General features: G+C 45.5%; 4 protein-coding genes across 4 annotated transcripts; 1 reads left to right on the top strand and 3 right to left on the bottom strand.

Moving 5' to 3' along the window:
• Positions 1 to 5261: 5261 nt before the first annotated feature.
• K441DRAFT_669275 (uncharacterized protein) lies at positions 5262 to 6451 on the bottom strand. Its single transcript, XM_067650122.1, has one exon. The coding sequence runs from the start codon at positions 6119 to 6121 to the stop codon at positions 5558 to 5560; it is 564 nt and encodes a 187-aa protein (XP_067497816.1). The 5' UTR covers positions 6122 to 6451; the 3' UTR covers positions 5262 to 5557.
• A 224-nt stretch (positions 6452 to 6675) lies between these two features.
• Positions 6676 to 9153, top strand: K441DRAFT_669274 (uncharacterized protein). The gene is made up of 2 exons (XM_067650121.1): positions 6676 to 6981; positions 7050 to 9153. Exons 1-2 carry the CDS (start codon positions 6870 to 6872, stop codon positions 8870 to 8872), a joined length of 1935 nt encoding a protein of 644 aa, XP_067497815.1. The 5' UTR covers positions 6676 to 6869; the 3' UTR covers positions 8873 to 9153.
• On the bottom strand, positions 9135 to 10676 carry K441DRAFT_589337 (uncharacterized protein; the record flags this gene model as incomplete). Its single annotated transcript, XM_067644764.1, has 3 exons — positions 9135 to 10038; positions 10101 to 10419; positions 10523 to 10676. The coding sequence occupies 3 exons, from the start codon at positions 10674 to 10676 to the stop codon at positions 9135 to 9137; spliced, it is 1377 nt and encodes a 458-aa protein (XP_067497814.1).
• An 899-nt stretch (positions 10677 to 11575) lies between these two features.
• Positions 11576 to 19717, bottom strand: K441DRAFT_646970 (uncharacterized protein). The gene is made up of 9 exons (XM_067646837.1): positions 19520 to 19717; positions 19403 to 19467; positions 18391 to 19345; positions 17955 to 18334; positions 17682 to 17882; positions 16947 to 17632; positions 13815 to 16871; positions 12289 to 13737; positions 11576 to 12233 (listed from the first exon to the last, which is right to left on the bottom strand). The coding sequence occupies exons 1-9, from the start codon at positions 19582 to 19584 to the stop codon at positions 11877 to 11879; spliced, it is 7215 nt and encodes a 2404-aa protein (XP_067497813.1). The 5' UTR covers positions 19585 to 19717; the 3' UTR covers positions 11576 to 11876.
• Positions 19718 to 20078: the final 361 nt, after the last annotated feature.

The following is a 20078-nucleotide window of genomic DNA, read 5'->3' as shown; positions in this document are numbered from 1 at the left end:
ATTATCTCTAGCTTCTAGCACTGGCGTGTATAGCTAGAAGGGACCCCTAAGTCTATTAAGGTAGTTTTAGATTATAAGGCCCTAGAATACTTCATAATAACTAAGGCCCTTACGGCCCGGTAGGCACGCTAGGCGGATATCCTATCTTAGTTTTACTTCTTAATTATATATAGACTAGGCGCTATAAATTATGCGGATGCTTTTATAAGGCGCGAACAAGACCTAGGTAACTAGACGGCTGCGAAGATCTTATTACGGATTTAGACACTACTACAACTAGAGCACCTTAACTCCCAAATATAGGTAGAACTGGGTACAGACTCCTTAGGCGCTAAGATATATCCTATTAACCCTTTAGGACTTAACTTAATCGATAAATTGCTGCAGATAAACCGTACGGCCCCTTCTCTATAGGAGTACCGTGAAAAGGCAAAGAACGTTACTAGCCTATAGTCCCTTGAAAACGGATTACTTAAGCATTAGGAACGGCTAGTAGTAGTAAAGAAATAGAACTTACGGACTCGGCTTATTACCGAAGCACATACCTAGGTTTCTACGGCCTACCCTAGAAAGAATAAGACCCGCAAAATTATTAGTAACTAATATTACTGGCCCGGAATGGTTATAGATATTAACCGCTATATACGGAACTATAACGACTGCCGTAGGTTTATAATTCCGTGAGATAAGACCCTAGGACTATTAAAGCCACTCCCGATACCAGAACGCCCCTAGTAGTATATCTCTATAGACTTTCACAAGCTGCCTATAGACCGCGACGGATATGATATAGTTATAATCCTAGTTAACCGCTTTAGCAAGCGCCTGTTCTTAATCCCCTATTATAAAAATATTAACGCTAAAGAGGCGGCCTAACTATATATCCATTATATCTACCAAATTTACGGACTACCAGACACTATTGTATTGGACCGCGGACCGTAGTTTATATCGGCTTTCTGGAACGAGTTTACCCGGATTTTAGGAATTAGGCTAAAGCTTTCTACGGCGTACCACCCCCAGATAAATAGTTAGACGGAGATTATAAATCAATACTTAGACTAGAGACTCCGGCCCTTCGTTAACTACTTCTAAGATAACTGGGGCAAACTGCTACCTCTAATGGACTACGCCCAGGCGACCCTACCCTACAACTCTACGGGATTTGCACCTATCTAACTAGAAATAGGGTATCTACCCCAAACAAGCTTTAACTGGGATAGGCTAGAAGGACCACAGACCGTACGCGAGAAACTGTCTTATAAGGAAGCCTAGTAGTACGCCAAGAGCTTAGAGGAAGCCTAGACGGTAGCCCGTATAAACCTAGAAAAGGCCTAGAAATTAATAAAACAGCAGGCAAACAAGCATAGGCGCGAGCCCGACTTTACCGTAGGTGATATGGTTTAGGTTATAATAAAGAACTAGAAGACGGAACGGCCTAGCCGTAAGCTTAATTATTAGATAGCAGGACCATATAAGGTCCTTAAGAAAATAGGTAATTTATACAAAGTAGAGCTCCTAGATTCAATTAAGGTTTACCCTATTTTCTTACTAGATAAGCTACGGAAGGCTGTAAACGACCTATTACCTGGATAAAAGAACGAACCCCCCCTACTAATTTAAGTCAGTGGCGATAATGAATGGGAAATTGAAGAGATACTAGCCTATAAGCTAGTAAGGAAAACGCTAAAGTACCGCGTTAGTTAGAAAGGCTATAACCTAGATCCTACCTAATACCCTATATAGAACTTTATTAGCAGTCCCCATAAGCTTTAAAAATTCTATAGCCGTTACCCTAATAAACTGGGACCGCTAAAGTACCTAGACGAATAGATGGAATGCTGGCATAATAAAGATAATAAGCTACCGGAAGAGTATAAAGATAGGAACGCCCTATAGGCATAATACGGATATATAAAGCCTAAGGGCAGGCTTTTGCGGAGGGGGGGGTAATATTACGGCACTGGCAGAACTTGGCAGAACTTGACTGGTAGAACTTGGCAGAACTTTAAGGTCACGTGACTAGAGGACCGCATAAAAGAACCCTACTTCGACCGGCGCTGCTCTTCTTCTCCTTTCCTTTCTTTAGCTTTAGATCCTTGTTTATAGACTACCAATTATACAGGCTTGCGCGTCTCTCTTGTCGTGCTCATGCCTTGATTGACTGAGTCGCTAACAACTAGAGCTAGCATACGGGAATATTAAGCCACTAGTTTATAAGGCAGATATATATAGAAAATAAAAGGAAGATAAATAGTAAGTTTTAAAGATTATTAGTTATAAGGATATAGATAATAAAGTATAGTATAAAGTAAAGTAGATAGGCTATAATAAGACTACCTAAAAACTACTAGAGAACCTAAAGAACGCTATAGGAAAGGTATAGGAGTATTAAAAGAGAAAAGGTTAGGCAACATTAATAAAGGGAAATTACTAAAAAATAAGTTACCTAAGGGGGACCTAGGAAGAGCGACTGCTAAACTACTTAGAGTTATTTCCTTCTCTATTAAAAGAGAATCCGTTTTTTTATCGCTAAGTTCCTACAAACCTTATTTTATAAGTTTCCACTCTTTAAAACAAACCTTTTTGCGAACTTTCTTAAGATAAATTAACTAAGTAAACGCAGTAAGATAAGAGTTAAGAGCCTATTATTAAGCATTAGCAGCCTCTTTCTTAGCGTCACGTAAATAACAAAGTTCCACTAAGGTAATAAATAGTTTATTATTAAGCTTTGCAGCGGCAGATTAAATATAAGACCCTATAATAAATTACTTAGGGAACTTAGAGACTATTAAGAGTTATAAAACGCGCACACTTAGCGTTAGAAATTAAGTAAACATCGCAAAACAATTAAACGTTTACTTTAGTGCACTCTATATAGGAAGAGGGTTATTAAAATAAAGGACTTACCAACGTAATACAGACTAACCCCTTTTTTACGCAACAAGAATATAGAGATAGTATTACTTCACTAAGCAATAGTATAGAAGAAACTATACGCGTATAATAAAGAGTTGAAGAAAAAAAAGGTACTTTAGGTATTATAAGTAATAATATTAACTAAATTAATTAGATAAATATTACACCTCTAATAAACAACTTAGAGATGCTAGGTATCTTTAAGAACAAAGATAAAAAGGAAGGAAATAATGTTATAAACGCTTTAAGTATAATACTATAACTACTTAGGGAAGAGTTGGAAAAAGCTAGTTAGTTAATATAAGCACGGTCTAGGATAGAACCCATAGAACTATATAACGAGGAATAGTAAATAAAGTCATATAATATAATCTATATAATCTATATAATCTATAAGATCTATAATAAAGTAAACAGAGTAGATAGAGTAGATAGAGTAATAACTTTCTTAGGAGTACGGTTGTATATTTAAGGACCCTTAGTCCCTACCTAGATAGTTCCTTCCTCGTAGTAATTCTCAGAATACAATTAGAGTTAATCTATTAGGCAACCACTCTACTAGTTATTATTACGTTGTTAACTATTATCTTTATATTTCCTATACACCTAGCCTATTAACAGAACCTATCGTAGTTACTACTACAAGGTTCCGTTATAAAAGTACCCTAAAATACCTTAAGTATCTCTTTATTTAGGACGCTAGGGAGGAAGGCATTTAGGATATTAGCTAGAAATAGGAGCAACTTACCTAGTTTATTAATTAGGGTTAAGGATAATACTGCCGTAGCTAATCTTATTATTACTATAGCAAGGCTTAATATATGGAGTTTAGTCGCCTAATCTTCCTATTCTTTTTAGACGCGTAGCATTTTAGTATAGTCCTCCTATTCCTAAAGGAGTCTTATTTTCCAGTTAGTTGCTTAGTCCTTAACCTTCTTTACCTAAGCTCTTCTAATCCTTAGGTCCTCCTTATATAGTTACTAGAGCCATTCTTTAGCTTTTTTAGCGGCTAAAGTCTCGCGTTAAGCCGCAGAGAAAGGTACCATTATAGAGAATGGAGACTGTAACGCCGGCGTATCGCCTAAAGGTATAGGGGAAGGTAAGGGAGACTGGTAGGTAACCTCTAAGGAGTTTAGCTCGTCGAGTATGTCGTTGTTAGTTAAGTTTTTAAGGTTTTTATAGACAATTTACAAAGGTTTAAACGAGCGTATAGGTTGTTAAGTCATTAACAGCAACAATTAATTATTAGAAATTAAGTAAATAAGGCATTAGCTCTTAAATAAGACTAATATAGAAAGCAAGCAAGCAAGGCTCAATTTTGTGAATGTTGATGATATTAGTGTTGCTGAGATGCAGGGGTGCTGCTGCAGTGCTCGCTTAGCTACATAGACATGTCCATTATAAATACCGACACAATTAGAGCAGGTTAATGTTAGAAATAGTGGCTTTTTAAAGGCCTTCTACCAAGTAGCTTAATTAACTGTGTTAGCTTTAACGATGACTTAACTACGCCTTAGCTAGCGAATTTAAACACCGACCTAATTAGCTACAAGCCAGATATAGTAGTAGAAACACCAGCTAAGATAGGTAGGTTCACCGAAGCTCGTTCCTTAATAGAGTCTAACTTAAAATAGAGCCCGCTTAACTACCTAACCCAAATCCCCACTGACGTCACTACCGGTACAAATACCTACTTCTTTGAAGCCCCCACAGCGTGCTGATCGAATCCGACGATATTTAGATACTATTTGAGGCCAATTAGAGTAGATCTAAGATCCGACAACATCAATATTTGCATATACAGAGGTGCTACCAAAAATCTAGAATTTAACTCTATGACTCTTAGATTTATATAATTTACCCGATTAGGATAAGCGCGCTGTTAGTTCTGCAGTCAGCGGAAGGCATCGTCGCTCGCTGAACGCTGCCTGTTGGCCACACTGCCAAATTCCCAATCCGGTGCTTAATTAAATTAAAATTTATTTCCCAATTTCAGAATTGCTTTGAGATTGCGTAACGTTACTACTCCCAGAACATCAAATTTCAGAATATTAAAAACATAACTTAATGGAGAGCACCTGTAAATGTGGAATTGAATGCCTAATAACCAGCCCAACTCCAGTACAACAAAACAGCTAAGAGATCCTCAAACGGCCATAGAATTAGTATGTTGAAGTAAATGGCTTCTCCAACTAAATCCATTTATCACAGATCTCTATTCTCTCCGGGATGATTACTAATTACTGTCCGCTCTGACGTTGTACTAACGCCAATCTTTTTATCGCCTGACATGTAGAACTGGGGAGATGATACGACAATAAACGGATCTCTTTATTAGATGTCACCACATACCGACGTTTTATTTGATATTGCTTTTAACACAATGGTTGAGAGATTGACTGATAAACTAGCACCCAAAAGTTATCCCCTGTACCCTTGTGTCGCTGCTAGTATTCCGAAATCCGCTCGCGCAAGATTCAAAAAACAAATATTCGGCGAGTAATATCCTGTGCACATTACATATACACCTTAGGGTTAAGAAGTAAGCTATACGCTAGCCCGTCAATATCAAAATTCCGAGAGGAGTTAGGAGCTTGGCCATAACTTGCAATACCTCATCCAGAACCGCTCAGCATATTCATACGCGAAATCCTGCACTACGCCCTCTGAGTTCTCTGGAGTGCATCTTCTTTGTGTTTGGCATGCTAGCCTCAACCATCCTCCTTAATGCATCCCCGATAGTCACCTGCTTCTCAACTAGCCTCCCCGATATGGTTTCTGCGACACCTCCAGTCGCGCGGTCTTCCCAGCCTAGAGCTATCGGAACTTCATATTTACATGGCGGTTGAACGAGCAACATACGACGCCATGATGCTGACCAACTCCCGACTTGCAGTTTTTCGACGGAATTTCCTTTGAAATCGACCCACAGGGTGTGTCTTGATGGATGGTTTTTTGGATCCTTGCCGTTTTCGTTCCACCTGATCAGGAGTCGCTTGAGAGGAAGTGGGTTTAGCTCAGGCGAGGCCTTAGGCGCTGGGGTGAAGAAGAGGCGGCGCTGTATCTTGATTGATTTGCGTATGACGGTCTGCCAGTATTTGCAGACACCCTGGACAAAGAGGAGGTCGGACATGGGAAGTTGGACAAGTATTATTTCAAGCAGCTCAATTGTGCTCATCACTAACTCAACGGCTGAAGGCATCGTAGAAAGAGGATTCCGACGTGTCAGAACGAAAGAATGATGATAGTGTAGCGAGTGTAATAATAGTGATGTCTATATATCGCCACTTATGAAACTAATAAAATTTTGATGCAATGATGTGATAAAGTTGAGGAGGTGATTGGCTTTCGGTGAAAAGCCTGGTAGCCCCACACATTTGGCTGGGAGGAAATTATTGTGCATATGCATGAGCAGAGAATAATGTGAAGTTTTAAAATAGGTCAATTTTTCTACCATACGCAGCTAATGCAGCTGCTGGAGATATCTTTACAGTTTTAGTTTAAGATTACTAGAACAAGGAAGAAATATTCGGGATAAGGGTGAGGGTACAGCCAAATATACATTCAGTTGAATATGAGAGTAGAGAAAATGGGGTATTCGAACGAAAAAAAAGCGGCTAGGAGAAGCTTTAACGTTTGCTGATTGGAAACATTTGTTACACGCTCCTAACCTGTCGTTGATATATGACTAAGCTGTTTTTTTCTTTATCGATACCAGGCAGAGAGCTTCCAGCTTTTGGCGCAACGTATTTCCCCCGAAAGCAAGTTGCTAGCAGTGCCTACCACCGACTTGTTTTCGCCCTTTGTACCCCACCCCTGACCTCATTATCTCCGAAGGAAGTGTTTGTTCTTGATAGCTACCCAGCATCACATCTTGAGGGTGGTTGTCTGCTGGACAACCGGGGATCATATATTACTCTACCAGGAACTAGAACACGAACTACTGCCCGATGTCCCCTCCAACCTCTTTCAGCAAAGCGAAAACCTCCTATCCCATCTTCGCCGCGACATTTGCGCATAATCATCCTGGGTGCCTTGTAGTAGGAGGCGGTGGGGGTTCTGGTAATTTTATGCCATTTAGCCGATTAAACAGAGTACTGGAGCTTTACAGCTAACTTAAATATGCTCAGGACGTAGTGGAGTTAGCAATAAAATTACCCTATTTGACGTAACCTCACGAGCGGCAACCCTCGAGCCTACCGCAGAGCTAGAGCTATCCCGCGATGAAGACTCGGTGACGTGTCTTGCCAACTTGGCTACAAAGGATGGTCTGGTGGTGTATGCAGGAATCAATTCCTCCGAAGACGACCGTCTAGCCGACAAGAATGAGCACTTCAGGTCTTTTCTAGTCGAATACCCGAAGAAGAAGAAGAAAGATGAAGAGAAAGGGTCGGACAAGAACTCTGAAGCGAAGATATCTTTCCTAAGCAAAACAAGCTTGTTTAAACCGGTAAAGTCTACGATCGCGAAGAACGAGGCATATCAGCGCATCTTGCGCCTTTCTCGACCCAAGAGGAGCGCATCTGGTAGCAAGCGTATCGGGGCTATTGCCTCGAGTCTCGCTGGAGAGGAGAACGAAATAGTCGTCTTTAATGCTACAACATCATCACCAGAATCGCCAGGAGATATAATACACAGGCTTCCCACCCATGAAGGCAAGGAAGCGAACGATATCGATATTGCGGGACCAGAGGATGGCGAATTCAAACTAGCATACTGCACCGATTACTCGGTCATTGTTAGCAATATCCCTTATGATTTTGACAGGAAAAAGCCTCGGCAGGAGCTACTACTACCGCGTTCCGAATATTCTGTGCCTTACCCGGATGTATTTGAATCAAAAGGACGATTTAAAATTCGGTGTTTGAGATGGCTGAGCCCGTCTCACATCCTTCTACTCGCAAATTTACCTAACCGGACGGGAGTTGAGCTCCTTATCTTGACGCTTTATGGTGATACCATAGGAAGCATCACACTCCGCAAACGCCTTCCTCGACATGTCAAAGCAGCTGTGGATATGGATGTGTGCGCCTTAGACGCTGACGAAAACGGAGCATATCAAATTGTCATAGCCGTAGCCGGCATCGATATCTCCACCACCATTTTTACCATGGACTACCAAGGCATAGTCAATAACTGCCTGGGTAGATTCCACTCGTATACAACCGTCCACGACGTTCACGCTGTCCAGATGACCAAACTCATTTTCAGCCCTTTTTTCTCACCCTGGACAGGCCCTAACGGCGAAAAAGTTCAGAATCCCGGGCCACAGTACCTCCGCCTTGCATCCACATCTCTCGGCAACACAGTTGTTATCGACACCTTCACACTCCAGCGTGTCTCAAAAAAGTCTCGCCCACGCTACGTGCTTAGCTCTTCTAGAACACGTGCGCTTCATCTAACCGCTACATACTTCGTCACGGCCTTTGTCCTACTCATCGGCCTCCTCCTTGTCCAATCTCTCCTCGATATCAAAGGGCCGTGGAGCACGGCAATTGTTCCGGAAAGCATCCGCAACGCCGTAGGAGGCTTGAAGCCGCCCGGCCAAGTCATTGAAGAGATCCGATCAGCCCAGCCGGACGTCGTACCCGAAGGCGTCAAAGTTCCCGTTGTAAAAGCAACTCATAGACTGCGGGACCTTCTACACCTGCATCACAACAACAAGCACGATGAGGAGGTAAAGCGAAAAACCCTCGTCGTCAGGGACGACCCGGACTCCGATTCCTCACTTTCGACGGAGGTGCATTCGGATCACGAGGCTGTTGTGGAGGCGCACACTGAGGCTAAGCAGTGGGACGAGCTAACACAGGCCGAGAAGTCAAGGTGGAAAGAGAAACTGACTAGTGCGGGTATGTGGGCTGTTGAGGAGGGCGAGACAGTCTTGAAGGGCATTTTCTTTAGTGAGGCCGCGGGGATTGTGGGACAGATGGCACAGGCGGCGATGAATGGATGAATGGATGATTGGAGTTATACATGAAGATGGGATGGGCATATAAACGTTGGTGTTATTCGTATTGGATATCTCAATACTAGTTGGCCGTGATGCCTAACAGAAAACCTCAGCGTCGCGCGCTGTCCTAAACAACTTCCAAAAGCCGTTATAAATACAATTTCTGAATACAATTTCTGAATACAATTTTTGCTGCTGCGTAAACTAAATATTAATATAAAAAACGGTTCGCAGCGGGTCATACAGACGCTTATCGCGCTATCCTTTACCTTATCGACAAGCCCCGCGACCTCACCTTCGACAGGATGGTTGACGGCTGCCTCATCGGCCCCGCATCACCTGGCCGAGCCCTTACTGTTTGATGTTCCGGCTCCGCGTCCAACTGGTTCGGATTCCCATTCTGGAACGACCTCTTCTCATCCCTGCTCTGCCTGCGCAGCACTTCCTCAGCCCAACCGCCCTCATCCCTATCCTCCTGTTTCTGCGGCCACAGAATCTGTTTCAGCCAGACCGCTCTTACCATCATGCTAAACACGAACAACCACGTAATGATCAAGCCGACCGTCAGCGCGCACCCGACATACTGAATTGGGCGATTATTGTCGAGCGCACGCGCAACGGCGAACGTGGCCGTCGTGAGCGCCGTGTTGGGGAAGACGAACGAGTACCACGTCATGGCGAAGTCCATCTTCCCGCGCGCGGCGCAGCTCCAGTGCGCGCCGACGCTGACGAAGAAGAACCAGAACGCCAGGCCCCACAGCCAGAGCCCCAGCCAGTTCGCCATGATCATGCTGACGCGCGCCGCAAAGGCGCCGTTGCCGGCGCCCATGAAGTTGGGCGGGACCACGCGCGGCAGGTTCTGGCCCATTGTTACGACGCCGGCGATGGTGAAGCCCGAGGGACCCACGCTGATGAACATGCCTGGGCGCAGGGATTCTTTGGGGAGTTTTTGTGTCATGAGGCGGTAGATGAAGGCGGAGTATATCATGAGTGAGACCATGAACCCGATGCCTTGTAGTGTGTAGCCTGAGATGATAATGTCGAGGGAGCGGTTGCCATTTGTTTTAGCAGAGAGTTGGCCGGCATGCGGGCCGACGATCAGGAGCGGGTAAGCGGGGAAGATCCAGACAGGCGTCATTTGCGAGATTGTGAATGTTTGCGTCGACCACCTAGGAATTGTGAGAACGGCGGGGCTTTGAATGAACTGGGGAGAGAAAAAGAGATAACGTACATTATTAGGTATATTATGAAAGAAAACACCACTGCTAGCCCACAGTATATCCAATACATCATTGTCATAGTCTCTTTCAACCAATATCCTGTCTTCTCTCCAACCCCATATTGCGTAATGTTCATCAAGATCGTTCCGAACCCAATCACCGCGGCCGGTATAAATAGCGATTCTGTAGGATGGAGGAAGCTCGCCTTGAAAGTGGATGGATACAAGTAAAAACGCATGCTTATCATAAAAACATCGAACATAAATAGGACGATATTTAAGAGGAAGAATATACAGCCGAGAGCGTAGATGCCGTGGAAGCGGAATGGAACTACATGAATATGATCAGACATCATAATCAGAACCCGAGGATAAAGCAGACTCAACAGTGTCCTAGCCATCATGCCTCTAGCCGTTGTAGAGAATTTACCTACCAGTGTGTAAAACGTTAGCAATGCCTCCTGTGGCCATCGTCATGGTGAACCACGTCCACGTAAAATGTCTTATCCTCTCCTTCAGCCTCAGCCGCGTATCTAGCGATACATGTTTGCCATGTTTTTCATGTTTCTCATATTTCTCCTTGCTCATATCTCCTGAAGAGTCCCTTTCTAGAGGGGAAGGGCATTGTATCTGTTCTCGACTCCGCCATGGGTGTTGTTCGGAGGCGCTCGAAGACGACAATTTCGGCGAGGACGCAGCATCCCTCTCGATATCTCTTTCAATGCTTTCGGTAGGCGTCCCAGGCATCGGAGGGAAAAGAAAAATGGTCACAAGGGAGGTCACTGAGGGGCTACGGGCGTTTTCGACGATTAGGATGATAAGGCCTCGAATGGCTGAAAGGTTGTTCACCACTATGGAGAAGTCTCTGGGGGTCTTGGAAGACCCTCAACAGAATAGCAGCAAGATAACAGGAGCAAGATACACATTCTGCGCCTTCTGTGGAGCGTTGAACTTCGGGCCCAATACAGAATGACGCGATTTGGTGGTGAGTTGCGAGCCACTAGGGAGTCGCTAGCCGAGAGAAGATGATGATCTGGAATCAAAAAAAAAAAAAAAAAAATTTATCTGTTGTATTATATACTGCGCATGCAGCCTCTAGGCTATGGCGCTATAGCTCTATATACATGAATCCTTCCCAGGCAGCTCAACATAAACTAGTAGCTATGTCCTAGTAGTTTATAAACCCCTAGGCTAGGGGTTTACAGCTCCCTAGTAAAATTCTAAGTCATTAGCAACTATTAGGTAATGAGAAAACGGTAGTAAAAACTATATAAAATAAGAAATCCTAACGCCTGTTCCTGTCCTTTTGCTCTCTATTATCTATCTACTAGGAGCTTAGTAGGAGTTACCTCCTAGAGACCCTGCTGCTATTAGCCACTTTCTAGTAGCTACCCCGTCCTATCTAGGAATGGAAAAGGCGCTTCTCTTCAAAAAATATTTTATTTTATTTCAATCAGATAAAGGAGATAATCAATGCCAATTTCTGGAATCGAAAAGGTTAATAAAGTAATAATTTTGTATAGCCGTCAATTGAATCTATATCTGCAATTGGAAAGACACTAAAATCTTCACACCTTGGCGCCCATCAGATGCCGCTCAAGGAAAGCAATAGATCCCGAAGCTATCCCAAGCCCGATCCAGCCGAACCCCACGAAACCCCACTAAAGAAGCCGCGCCGCTCTACCCTAACACCCACCGGTTAGGTGTTCGAATATCACCCTCCAGCAGTAGTTCGCCATATTTGATCAAAGAAAGAAAACAATGTCGCCAGTATCATTGTACATCACCTCACCAGAAACTGCACCATCCGATGTAGTGTTGGCACAAATTCTCCAAATTTGTCGCCTCTCTAATCAATCTGTCCACCTGAAGATTCACATTAAGTTCTTCGTTAGGCTTGAAATCGCGTCCTGTTAACTTCTCCTTAACCCTGGACAGCACTTGCAAGGCCCGAGCATTCTGCACCTCCTTAGCCTCTGCTTCGTTTGCTGGAGCAACGCTGGATCGATGACGAGGGCGGAAAGAACTAGTATCTCGCTCCACCTCAGGACCAATTATCGAGGCACGACGCTCCGAAGGGAAAGACGGCTCTGGAGGAGATTCACGGTTACCAAGCCTCCATGTGAGCAGGGGATCATGAATGAACTAAGACGTCTGTTAGCTTTGGGGGAATGGAACCGTTCAGTGAAGGGCAACTTACGGCTTCAAGGACAGCCATCACCGACTCCTTGTTACTCCTAAGCACCCGCATGACATGTTCGCATGTCGTCCTGTAGCTTCCCTCAATGTTGCTGACCTCCATTGCGTAAGTCAACATTCTGGTTAACCGGAACGGAACGCGTTCTGGGTATTTCTCGCGATGCATAGCTACTTCGAAGCAGTCACCGAAATCGATATGTATGATCTTGCCAGTAACTTTGTCAAGCATAAGATTTGATGGATGCCGGTCACCCAAGCCAAGGATGTAGCCAACCATAGACATAACGGCCAATGAGCGAGTATAGTTGGTACGCCGGTCAAGCCATGCTTCGGAACTCTTGCTCTTCAACCAAAGAACTCGGTAGAGATCTTGTCCGGTTGTATTGTCCAATGCATACCCGAAGACCTCAACCTTTTGCATCAGGGTAAGGCAGTCGTAGTCAGGGGCCATTTGAAGCATGATTCGGTGCTCGATGTTGAGAAGGATTTTACGACTTTCACGATATTCTCGGATAAGAACATGCAACGTGTCACTGTTTGGAACATAGCCCAAGAGACCAGATTGGGTGGATAGCGGAATGGCGGCATATCGTTGGATATTTAGGTGTCGCTTACGAGATTCCGCATCGTTCTCGAGAAGCGTGTTGACCAATCCAAACAATTGCATTACACGTTCGTCTTGACGGATATCTTCGTGGCCTTTGAGAATGTGCATGTGGGTCTTGCCATCGCTTCCCTTCATCTCTAGTTTTCTAGGCCGCTGCTTGGACTGGATAACGGTGGAAACTGGATCGAAAGAAACGATTCGAATGACCGGTTTGCCGCTCTGGTAAGTTCCGGGTACAGCTAGATCCAAGTCTTGCGCAGCTTTGAGTTTTGGAGAGACATATTGAAGCTCTAGAGTCATAAGAGACGGCAACTGGCGTGCAATCTTTCGGAAAACTTGGTAGTAAAGGTCCCAGGCTTGGTTGAGATCCCCGACTTCTCCAGAGCTGCGGAACGTCGTGCACCAATCTCGTGCCTCTTGCAGTTCGCGACCGAAAGATTGAATGAAGGAGATCTCTCTCAACGTTTCAGGTCCCTTGTCGAGCATGGCATGCAATGGAGCAAGCGTGGCGAACATTCCTTCAATATTGTGGTCTCCGAAGTATAGTCTTGAAGCCTCTTCCAGGCCTTCGTGCCACTGCTCGTGCCATAGAACGGCGATTCGAATGAGCTCGTGGCTGACAAGATCAGCTTGTTCAACGAGTTTCGGGGAGTGTTGGCGCATGGTTTCCATTAACTGTGCAGCTGAGCGTGAACGACGGGATACGTCCGACTTCATTGAGACTGTCAAAGGAAACACCAGAGCTTGTGGATGAGCTCGACCAACGTCAGATAATAGACTAAGGATAGACTGCCTGACTCGCTGATTTGGCTGGTTGATGCGGGCTAACAGTTGCGGGATAACCTCCAACCAGGTGTCAATACCCACAGTGCTGATGCCTTCAGTGACAGCACCAGTAACTTCTTGTATGCCGCCATGACCTCCAACCAGGTGTCAATACCCACAGTGCTGATGCCTTCAGTGACAGCACCAGTAACTTCTTGTATGCCGCCATGGGTGAACCAGAGAGTGAGCAGCCGCAAGGTATCTTGAAGGGAGCTCGTGGAGGAAAGTGCGATTGACTTGAAGAATCCTTGTATTGCTGGTACAACATGGTCATGTACGATATTCGAAGGAATCTCCGTAGTTTCTCGATCGGCTTGAGAGGTGATGGAGGTAACGACTTCGAAATTTGCAAGCGCCCAAGCATGCCATGCTTTGTACCAATTTTGATTATACCTTGTAGCAGCAGCATAGGCAGACAAAATATCATGAACATACTCGTGGTCCCAGTCTCCATGATGGAGGAATGTCTGCCATTCTCCCTGCTTAAGGTAGCATTTCGCGAGGAGCTTGTGACACTCAGCTAAGTCAGCCGGTGAATTAGATGTATTAGATCCTGCGAGCATGCTCGATCCATTCATGCCGTTCATGCCGTTGACGCCGTTGACGCCGTTCGTGATGCTGAAAGGATTTAATCCATTGACGCCATGACCATTGCTCATGCCATTAATTCCGTTAGGTGAGGCAATTGGGTTGACTGTCGCCTGGCGAGCTCTGACTTGAAGGTCGTCTGCAACTCTTGCTGTGAAATCCTTAAGGACATCTAAAGCTTCCTGTTGATGGTTTGAGGTCGACCACATGAACTTGAAGACGGCGTACGATATTGGGTATGGAATTTCGTTCGCATGGGCGTGCACATGGGTGAAGACATCTTGACCTTCTATATCAAGAAGCTTCTGAAGAGCTTTCTCGGCAAGGCCATGCCGCTGGTTCTTGCGACAAAGGTTCGTGAATTTTATCCACATTTCCATGCTCTCTTTCGGGTTGATGACAAGTTGTCGGACCTTTAGCATCCGTTGCCAAACCTCTGGGTTCGGTTGGCAACCTCTGAGACGCTTCATCCAAGTGCTTCGCATGCTGGCTTGTTTCTCAGGGTTCATATCGTTTTGCTTGTAGGTAATCAGTTCTTCTAGCTCAGCGAGCATCTGAACTCGGATCATGGGCAGGTATGCCCTTTGATATGACTCGCCTAGGAGTGAGCTCAGCTCCGTATCGAGTCCTTTTCGAGCCTTCTCAATCTGTTCCTGGGCTTGCTCAAACTGGTTGTTGTGGATGTTGAGAATGGATCCGAAAAAGGCCTTGTCAGGAGACTGCTCTTTCATGACCACTAGATAGTTATTCATATCTGAAAACTTGCCGAGACCCCAGGCGGCGGTGGCAGCTAAAGGGGCAATGGCTTTCCGGTACTCTGGTGAGGCGTGTGTCCACTTATCCTTGGCAAGACTAGACAGGAGGTCCCATTCGCCAAGGGCATGTAAACAGCGCATTTTACCCATGGTAATTTCGAATGACTCTGGCTCTTCCTTCTCTCTCCTCTGGTATGAGTTCAAAGCATCCTCCCACTTCTGCAATTTTTCGAACCATGTCTCTTTCAGCTCGACGTCTTGGTAATTCTGAGCTTTTCGCAGGATACCGAACGCAGCATCAGTTTGTTGTAGCTGATTATTGATGCTTATCAATGCTTCTACCGCACTTGCATTCTGCTCTGCGTTGAATTCTAGTTCTTTGTAATGCAATGCCTTCGCAAATGCGTGGCATTTCGCAGCGTACATACCAAGAATGCGGACATCGATTGGTAAGGCCTTGTCGTCATGCTCCATAAACTCTGCGAGGTTGAGCAATATTTGGAGGATCTCTGGCGGGATATTCGGAGATGTGAGCGCAGTTTCAATAGATCGGACTAATTCTTCTTGGTATTGATCGTAGAGTTCCGTCCAACATGATACGAAGGCAGAATTAAAGAGGCTCTTCGCAATAGGATTATAGATGCTGGCTAACGGAGTGCAGGCACGGAGCGCCTGCTGGGGCGACTCTCGGAGTAGTTCAACGCTAAAGCGCCTCATCCATTCAATCCAATCTTCTCGTGTAGTTTTTGATGATGCTTCCCATGCGTTTTTAAGATGCTGTTGATTGACTGCCAGCTTCTTCATCAGGATCTCTGCCGGATTCATATCCTCGTCATCATCGCCATAGCGCTCATCTGGGCTAAGGTCCTGAGGTAGTGGCTCTCCCTTTTGGAGCTTCGAAACGATCAATGTGTAGTTGGAATGAGGTACCTTTTGAGCCACAAGAATCTTGTTCATGGTTGGCACAAAATGAATGTAGTCCGGACCAAGCTGAAAGATTAGAGCGCACAATGTTTCTAGTGCCGTTTGCTTAAGAGAAGTTTCGCTACCAGTAAGCACCCTAGAAAGCGGATGAATGATCTTTGCAGCGAACTCTGAGATGTTCACTTGTCTTGACAGCCTGCCTAGGGTTTCAATAGCTTGCCTTCGTAGGTTTACCGGTTGGCCCGGCTTATCAAACATTCTTACGATGACTGGAATTATCAAGTGCATGTACTCTTCGGCGCTTGAACCAAAGATGAGGAATGCGTGGAGTACCCTCTCTGATGGCAGGCGCTTGTCCGACCGATCTTGATCTAGAACACCTAGCATAAGAGGTAGGACACTAGCAAGATAGACTTTGAACTCGCCCTCTAAAGATCGAGCGATCGCTTCGATTAGGGAGAGAATAGTTGCTTGAAGCTGAGGTGTAGCACTCCAGAAATCTTGGATGGTGGTCAATATGCTCGGAAGGAACGGACGGATGTGCTGGCGTACAATCCGAACTAGCTGACTGAGCTGATTGAAATACCCCTCGACACGACCAGGAGGAGCGCCGCGGATGACCATCAGAAAACCTGGAACCACCTGACTTAAGAACGGCACGCACTTGAGCCCCATTGTGGCGTAGATATTCATAACCGCATCAACAACTGCGGAGTGGTACTGAGCTAATGAAGTATCCTTCAGCAGGCCCATAAGAGTGCTGATCACGATTGTTGGGTAATACTCTTCGTTGGATGGAGTGGTTCCAGTCATTATCAAGGAGACATCGGTAACTGCTTGAGACTCCGCAACGAGGTTGCTATCCGGCGATTTCTCCATGATTTTCTGCTATATATCAGCACAATGCTACGCCATTGAACGCCAAAATCATGGCGGATATCTTCTGTGAGCTTGGCTTACCTGATGCTCATCTGGATCGAGTGCGCCTAGTATGCCCATCAACTTAACAGTTTCTCGCCTCAAATCGCCCTCTGGTTCCATCTTCACAATGTTGACTAGGATAGTCAGCAGCTCCGGATACTCTCTATATGGTTCAATAACATAACCAGCGTTTGTCGCCAATTGACCCAGTGCCCGCAATGCAGCGAAGCGTTTTGAGTCTGATCCGAGATCTTGTAGATTCTCTATGACGATTGCCATTAAGTCTGGAATATACTTTTTCATATCCTCACCTCCGACTGTTGCTAGGTCACCAATGGCCTTTAGGGTGGTCGAAGCCACTTCGGGGTTCTGGTCACGCGTCTTGGGTAGAAGGACGGTGACCATTGGATCGACATAAGGTTTGATAAGCGTGTTAGATGCGCCAACAAGGTGACTTATTAGTCTAGCACTTTCTTCTTTGTTGCGCGCACTGTTCGAGTATTCAACTTCAGTCAGGAGCTGAATGAGTACCTTACGGAGTGACGGGAACACATATGCAGGGTTCACAGATGTGAGACGTCCAATGATAGACATTGACGCTTCTCGTATGGCAAATACTTCGTCGTTGAGTGCCAAGAACAGCGTTCGGACATTTTCGGCCTTTCCGAGATGACGATCAAACCGAGCATCGAGAGCCATGAGAACTTCCCATCGAATTTCCGGATCTTTAACAAATAAGTGTTTAGTATGACAAGAGAACTCGAAGTTACATACCAACGTCAGCCACACCAACGGTCAACAGCTTCTCGATGATATCGCCAACAACCTTGATTGCGTGATGACTCGTTTGATGCACAATTGGATCATTGACAAACAATTGGCAGCAAGTTAAGGCAGCGCGCTTTCGTATGTCAGGGTTGTCTGCCTCAACGTAACGAATTGCAACGTCTCGAACGAACTCATTAAGGACGTGGCCTGATTGAGGCATTTCAGTATACACAGGGCATGCTGGCTGTTGTTGCTCAGCTTCCTCTTTGGTTTCCTTACCTGAAAAGTCAAAGCTACCAAGAGTATGGAGAGCTAGTGCAATCTCTGCTTCTTTTTGTGCAATGATTTGTGGGTCTTTGTGATCTCGGGTCCAGATCTGTGGAGGAGACGCAGCATGATATGGGTTCCCCAGTGGCAGGAATGGTCGTCCACAGAGAACTTGGCTGAGAAGGTCCAGAAGTCTCTCTTGGATAACCGGTCTACACGGGGGAATGTAATGAGCCATATCAACAAGCGCCTGGGTAAGAGAGTCGCTCAAGCCACAAGCGAAGATTGGATCAAGCAGAGGCTCGATGTTCTTGCTCAGTGCTTGACCAACAGCAGCAGATATCATGCTAAGACACTCGAATATTGGTGCTTCATTGATGTTTTTATTTCGTCTGTGCAAGTTATCATTAACACGTATAATAAATCAGAAATAAGAGATATTACTTACGCTTTTGAGGTTAAACCATCCCGGATATACATAAGTATGCCGTCCAGGTAAGGTGCAATTGAGCTGCCTACCGCGCTCGCAATCTGACCAACCGCAATGAAGGCGGCACTCCGATCTTTATCTTTCTTTATGAGGCCTTGCAGATGCAACATGCATTGATGTAGGTATTGTGAGGCGAACTCTTGAGGAGCATAGGCAGCTAAGATGGGAATAATGACGACGACTTCTCTTCGGATAAGTGCCTCTCGGTGGTCTTTATACCTCAAGACGATATCGCAGGCGTCTTTATATTTTTGGCCGGTCATGAACATGGCCCCCTTTTCCAGGAGCTCTTTCATTGTGAGGAGTGAACCGTGAATGGCATCGTTGCCGTTAAGCGCAAAACCTTTCAGAATCTCTTCATAAACTCTTCCAAACCAGTGTTGTCGCATTTGAGAATCTCGCGGCGAGATAATCTCAAAGCATGCGCTGATCGCTTCAGCAGCAGACTCTCTAATAAGGACTTTGGGATCGCGCAATGCCACCCAGATGACCTCAAATATCTGAGGGACCCACTGATACATCAACGTTGGAGAATTTTTGGCAAGTTCCCGAAGGGTTAGAACTGCAGCAAACCGACGGTTCTCTTGACGATCCATCTGTAGCCATTCCAGCGCGCTTTTAACCTCAGCTTCAACCAGTTCGGCAGTGAGTGTTCCCCCAGGCTTTGCCAACCGTCCCAGAGCTCTCGCAGCAAATATCATCGCTGTAGTGTCTTGGCCTCGTGAAACGGCGCGTAGGTAGCTTGCAAACCGAGTGGTTTTCTGACCAGCATCGTCGCCTTTGAAGTCGATGAGTGCGTTGAGGGCGTGAATACCTCCGATACGTTCGTTCGTATCGGCACCCTGAACGACAAGGAGGGAGATTCGTGAGTTTACATCGTTGTAGTAGGGCCCAAATTGACCTGGTGGTAGTTCTGGAAGGCAGGTCAGGAAGTGCACTCATTCTGAGATTTTGTGAAGCTCAAGCTCACCTCTGTGAGCAGCTTCTATGTTTTGCCGTAGTGCATGAGCAGCCTTAAGCCGTACTTCATCATTCCTACTAAGTGTTAGCTGTGGGTATTACGAGGAGAGGAAGACAAGCTGCTCACTTTGACTTGAGCTCGTTGAAGACCCGATCCAGAATGTCGCGTGGAGGGCCCGGTTGTTGCGCCATGTTTGCTACTTCAGACGAAGCGCAGGACGAACGAAGATTGCGAAAGAGGCTCAGCCATAGGCCAGGGTAGCTTTTGAGAAGTGGAAGAGTGCTATCGATATGTTCTGAAGCTCTGGGTCAAGTTACAAGCTGTTGGCAGGGCGTCTCAGTTTCCACACCGAAGGACGTCAGGTGTTGAAGGCCCGTGCGCTGGTTCCATCCAGCCGCATCTTGCCGTCGTGCATGGTGGTGAAGCTAACTAGTGCCACGGCCGTTTGGAGCAACGTTGTCGGAGCTTTACTACATGTCTTAAATTTACGAAAATACGGATGATCTAAGGCTACCTGCAACGAACTATATCTGTGAAGCCATTACAGTAAAGATGATCCGAACCCTTTTTCTACGAGATTTTATAGCTCCATTCGTATTTTCAAACCACTGCCAGCAATACCCGCCTCAAATTGGCCGCCTTCATTCACCAAATAGGTGACCGACAGTCACCTCACCGGTCTCAC

The sequence above is a fragment of the Cenococcum geophilum genome, assembly GCF_001692895.1.
Source record: "Cenococcum geophilum 1.58 unplaced genomic scaffold K441scaffold_69, whole genome shotgun sequence".
Taxonomy (NCBI): Eukaryota; Fungi; Ascomycota; class Dothideomycetes; order Gloniales; family Gloniaceae; genus Cenococcum; species Cenococcum geophilum.
Note: the sequence above shows the minus strand (reverse complement) of the source record. Positions and strands in the feature narration are given on the sequence as shown.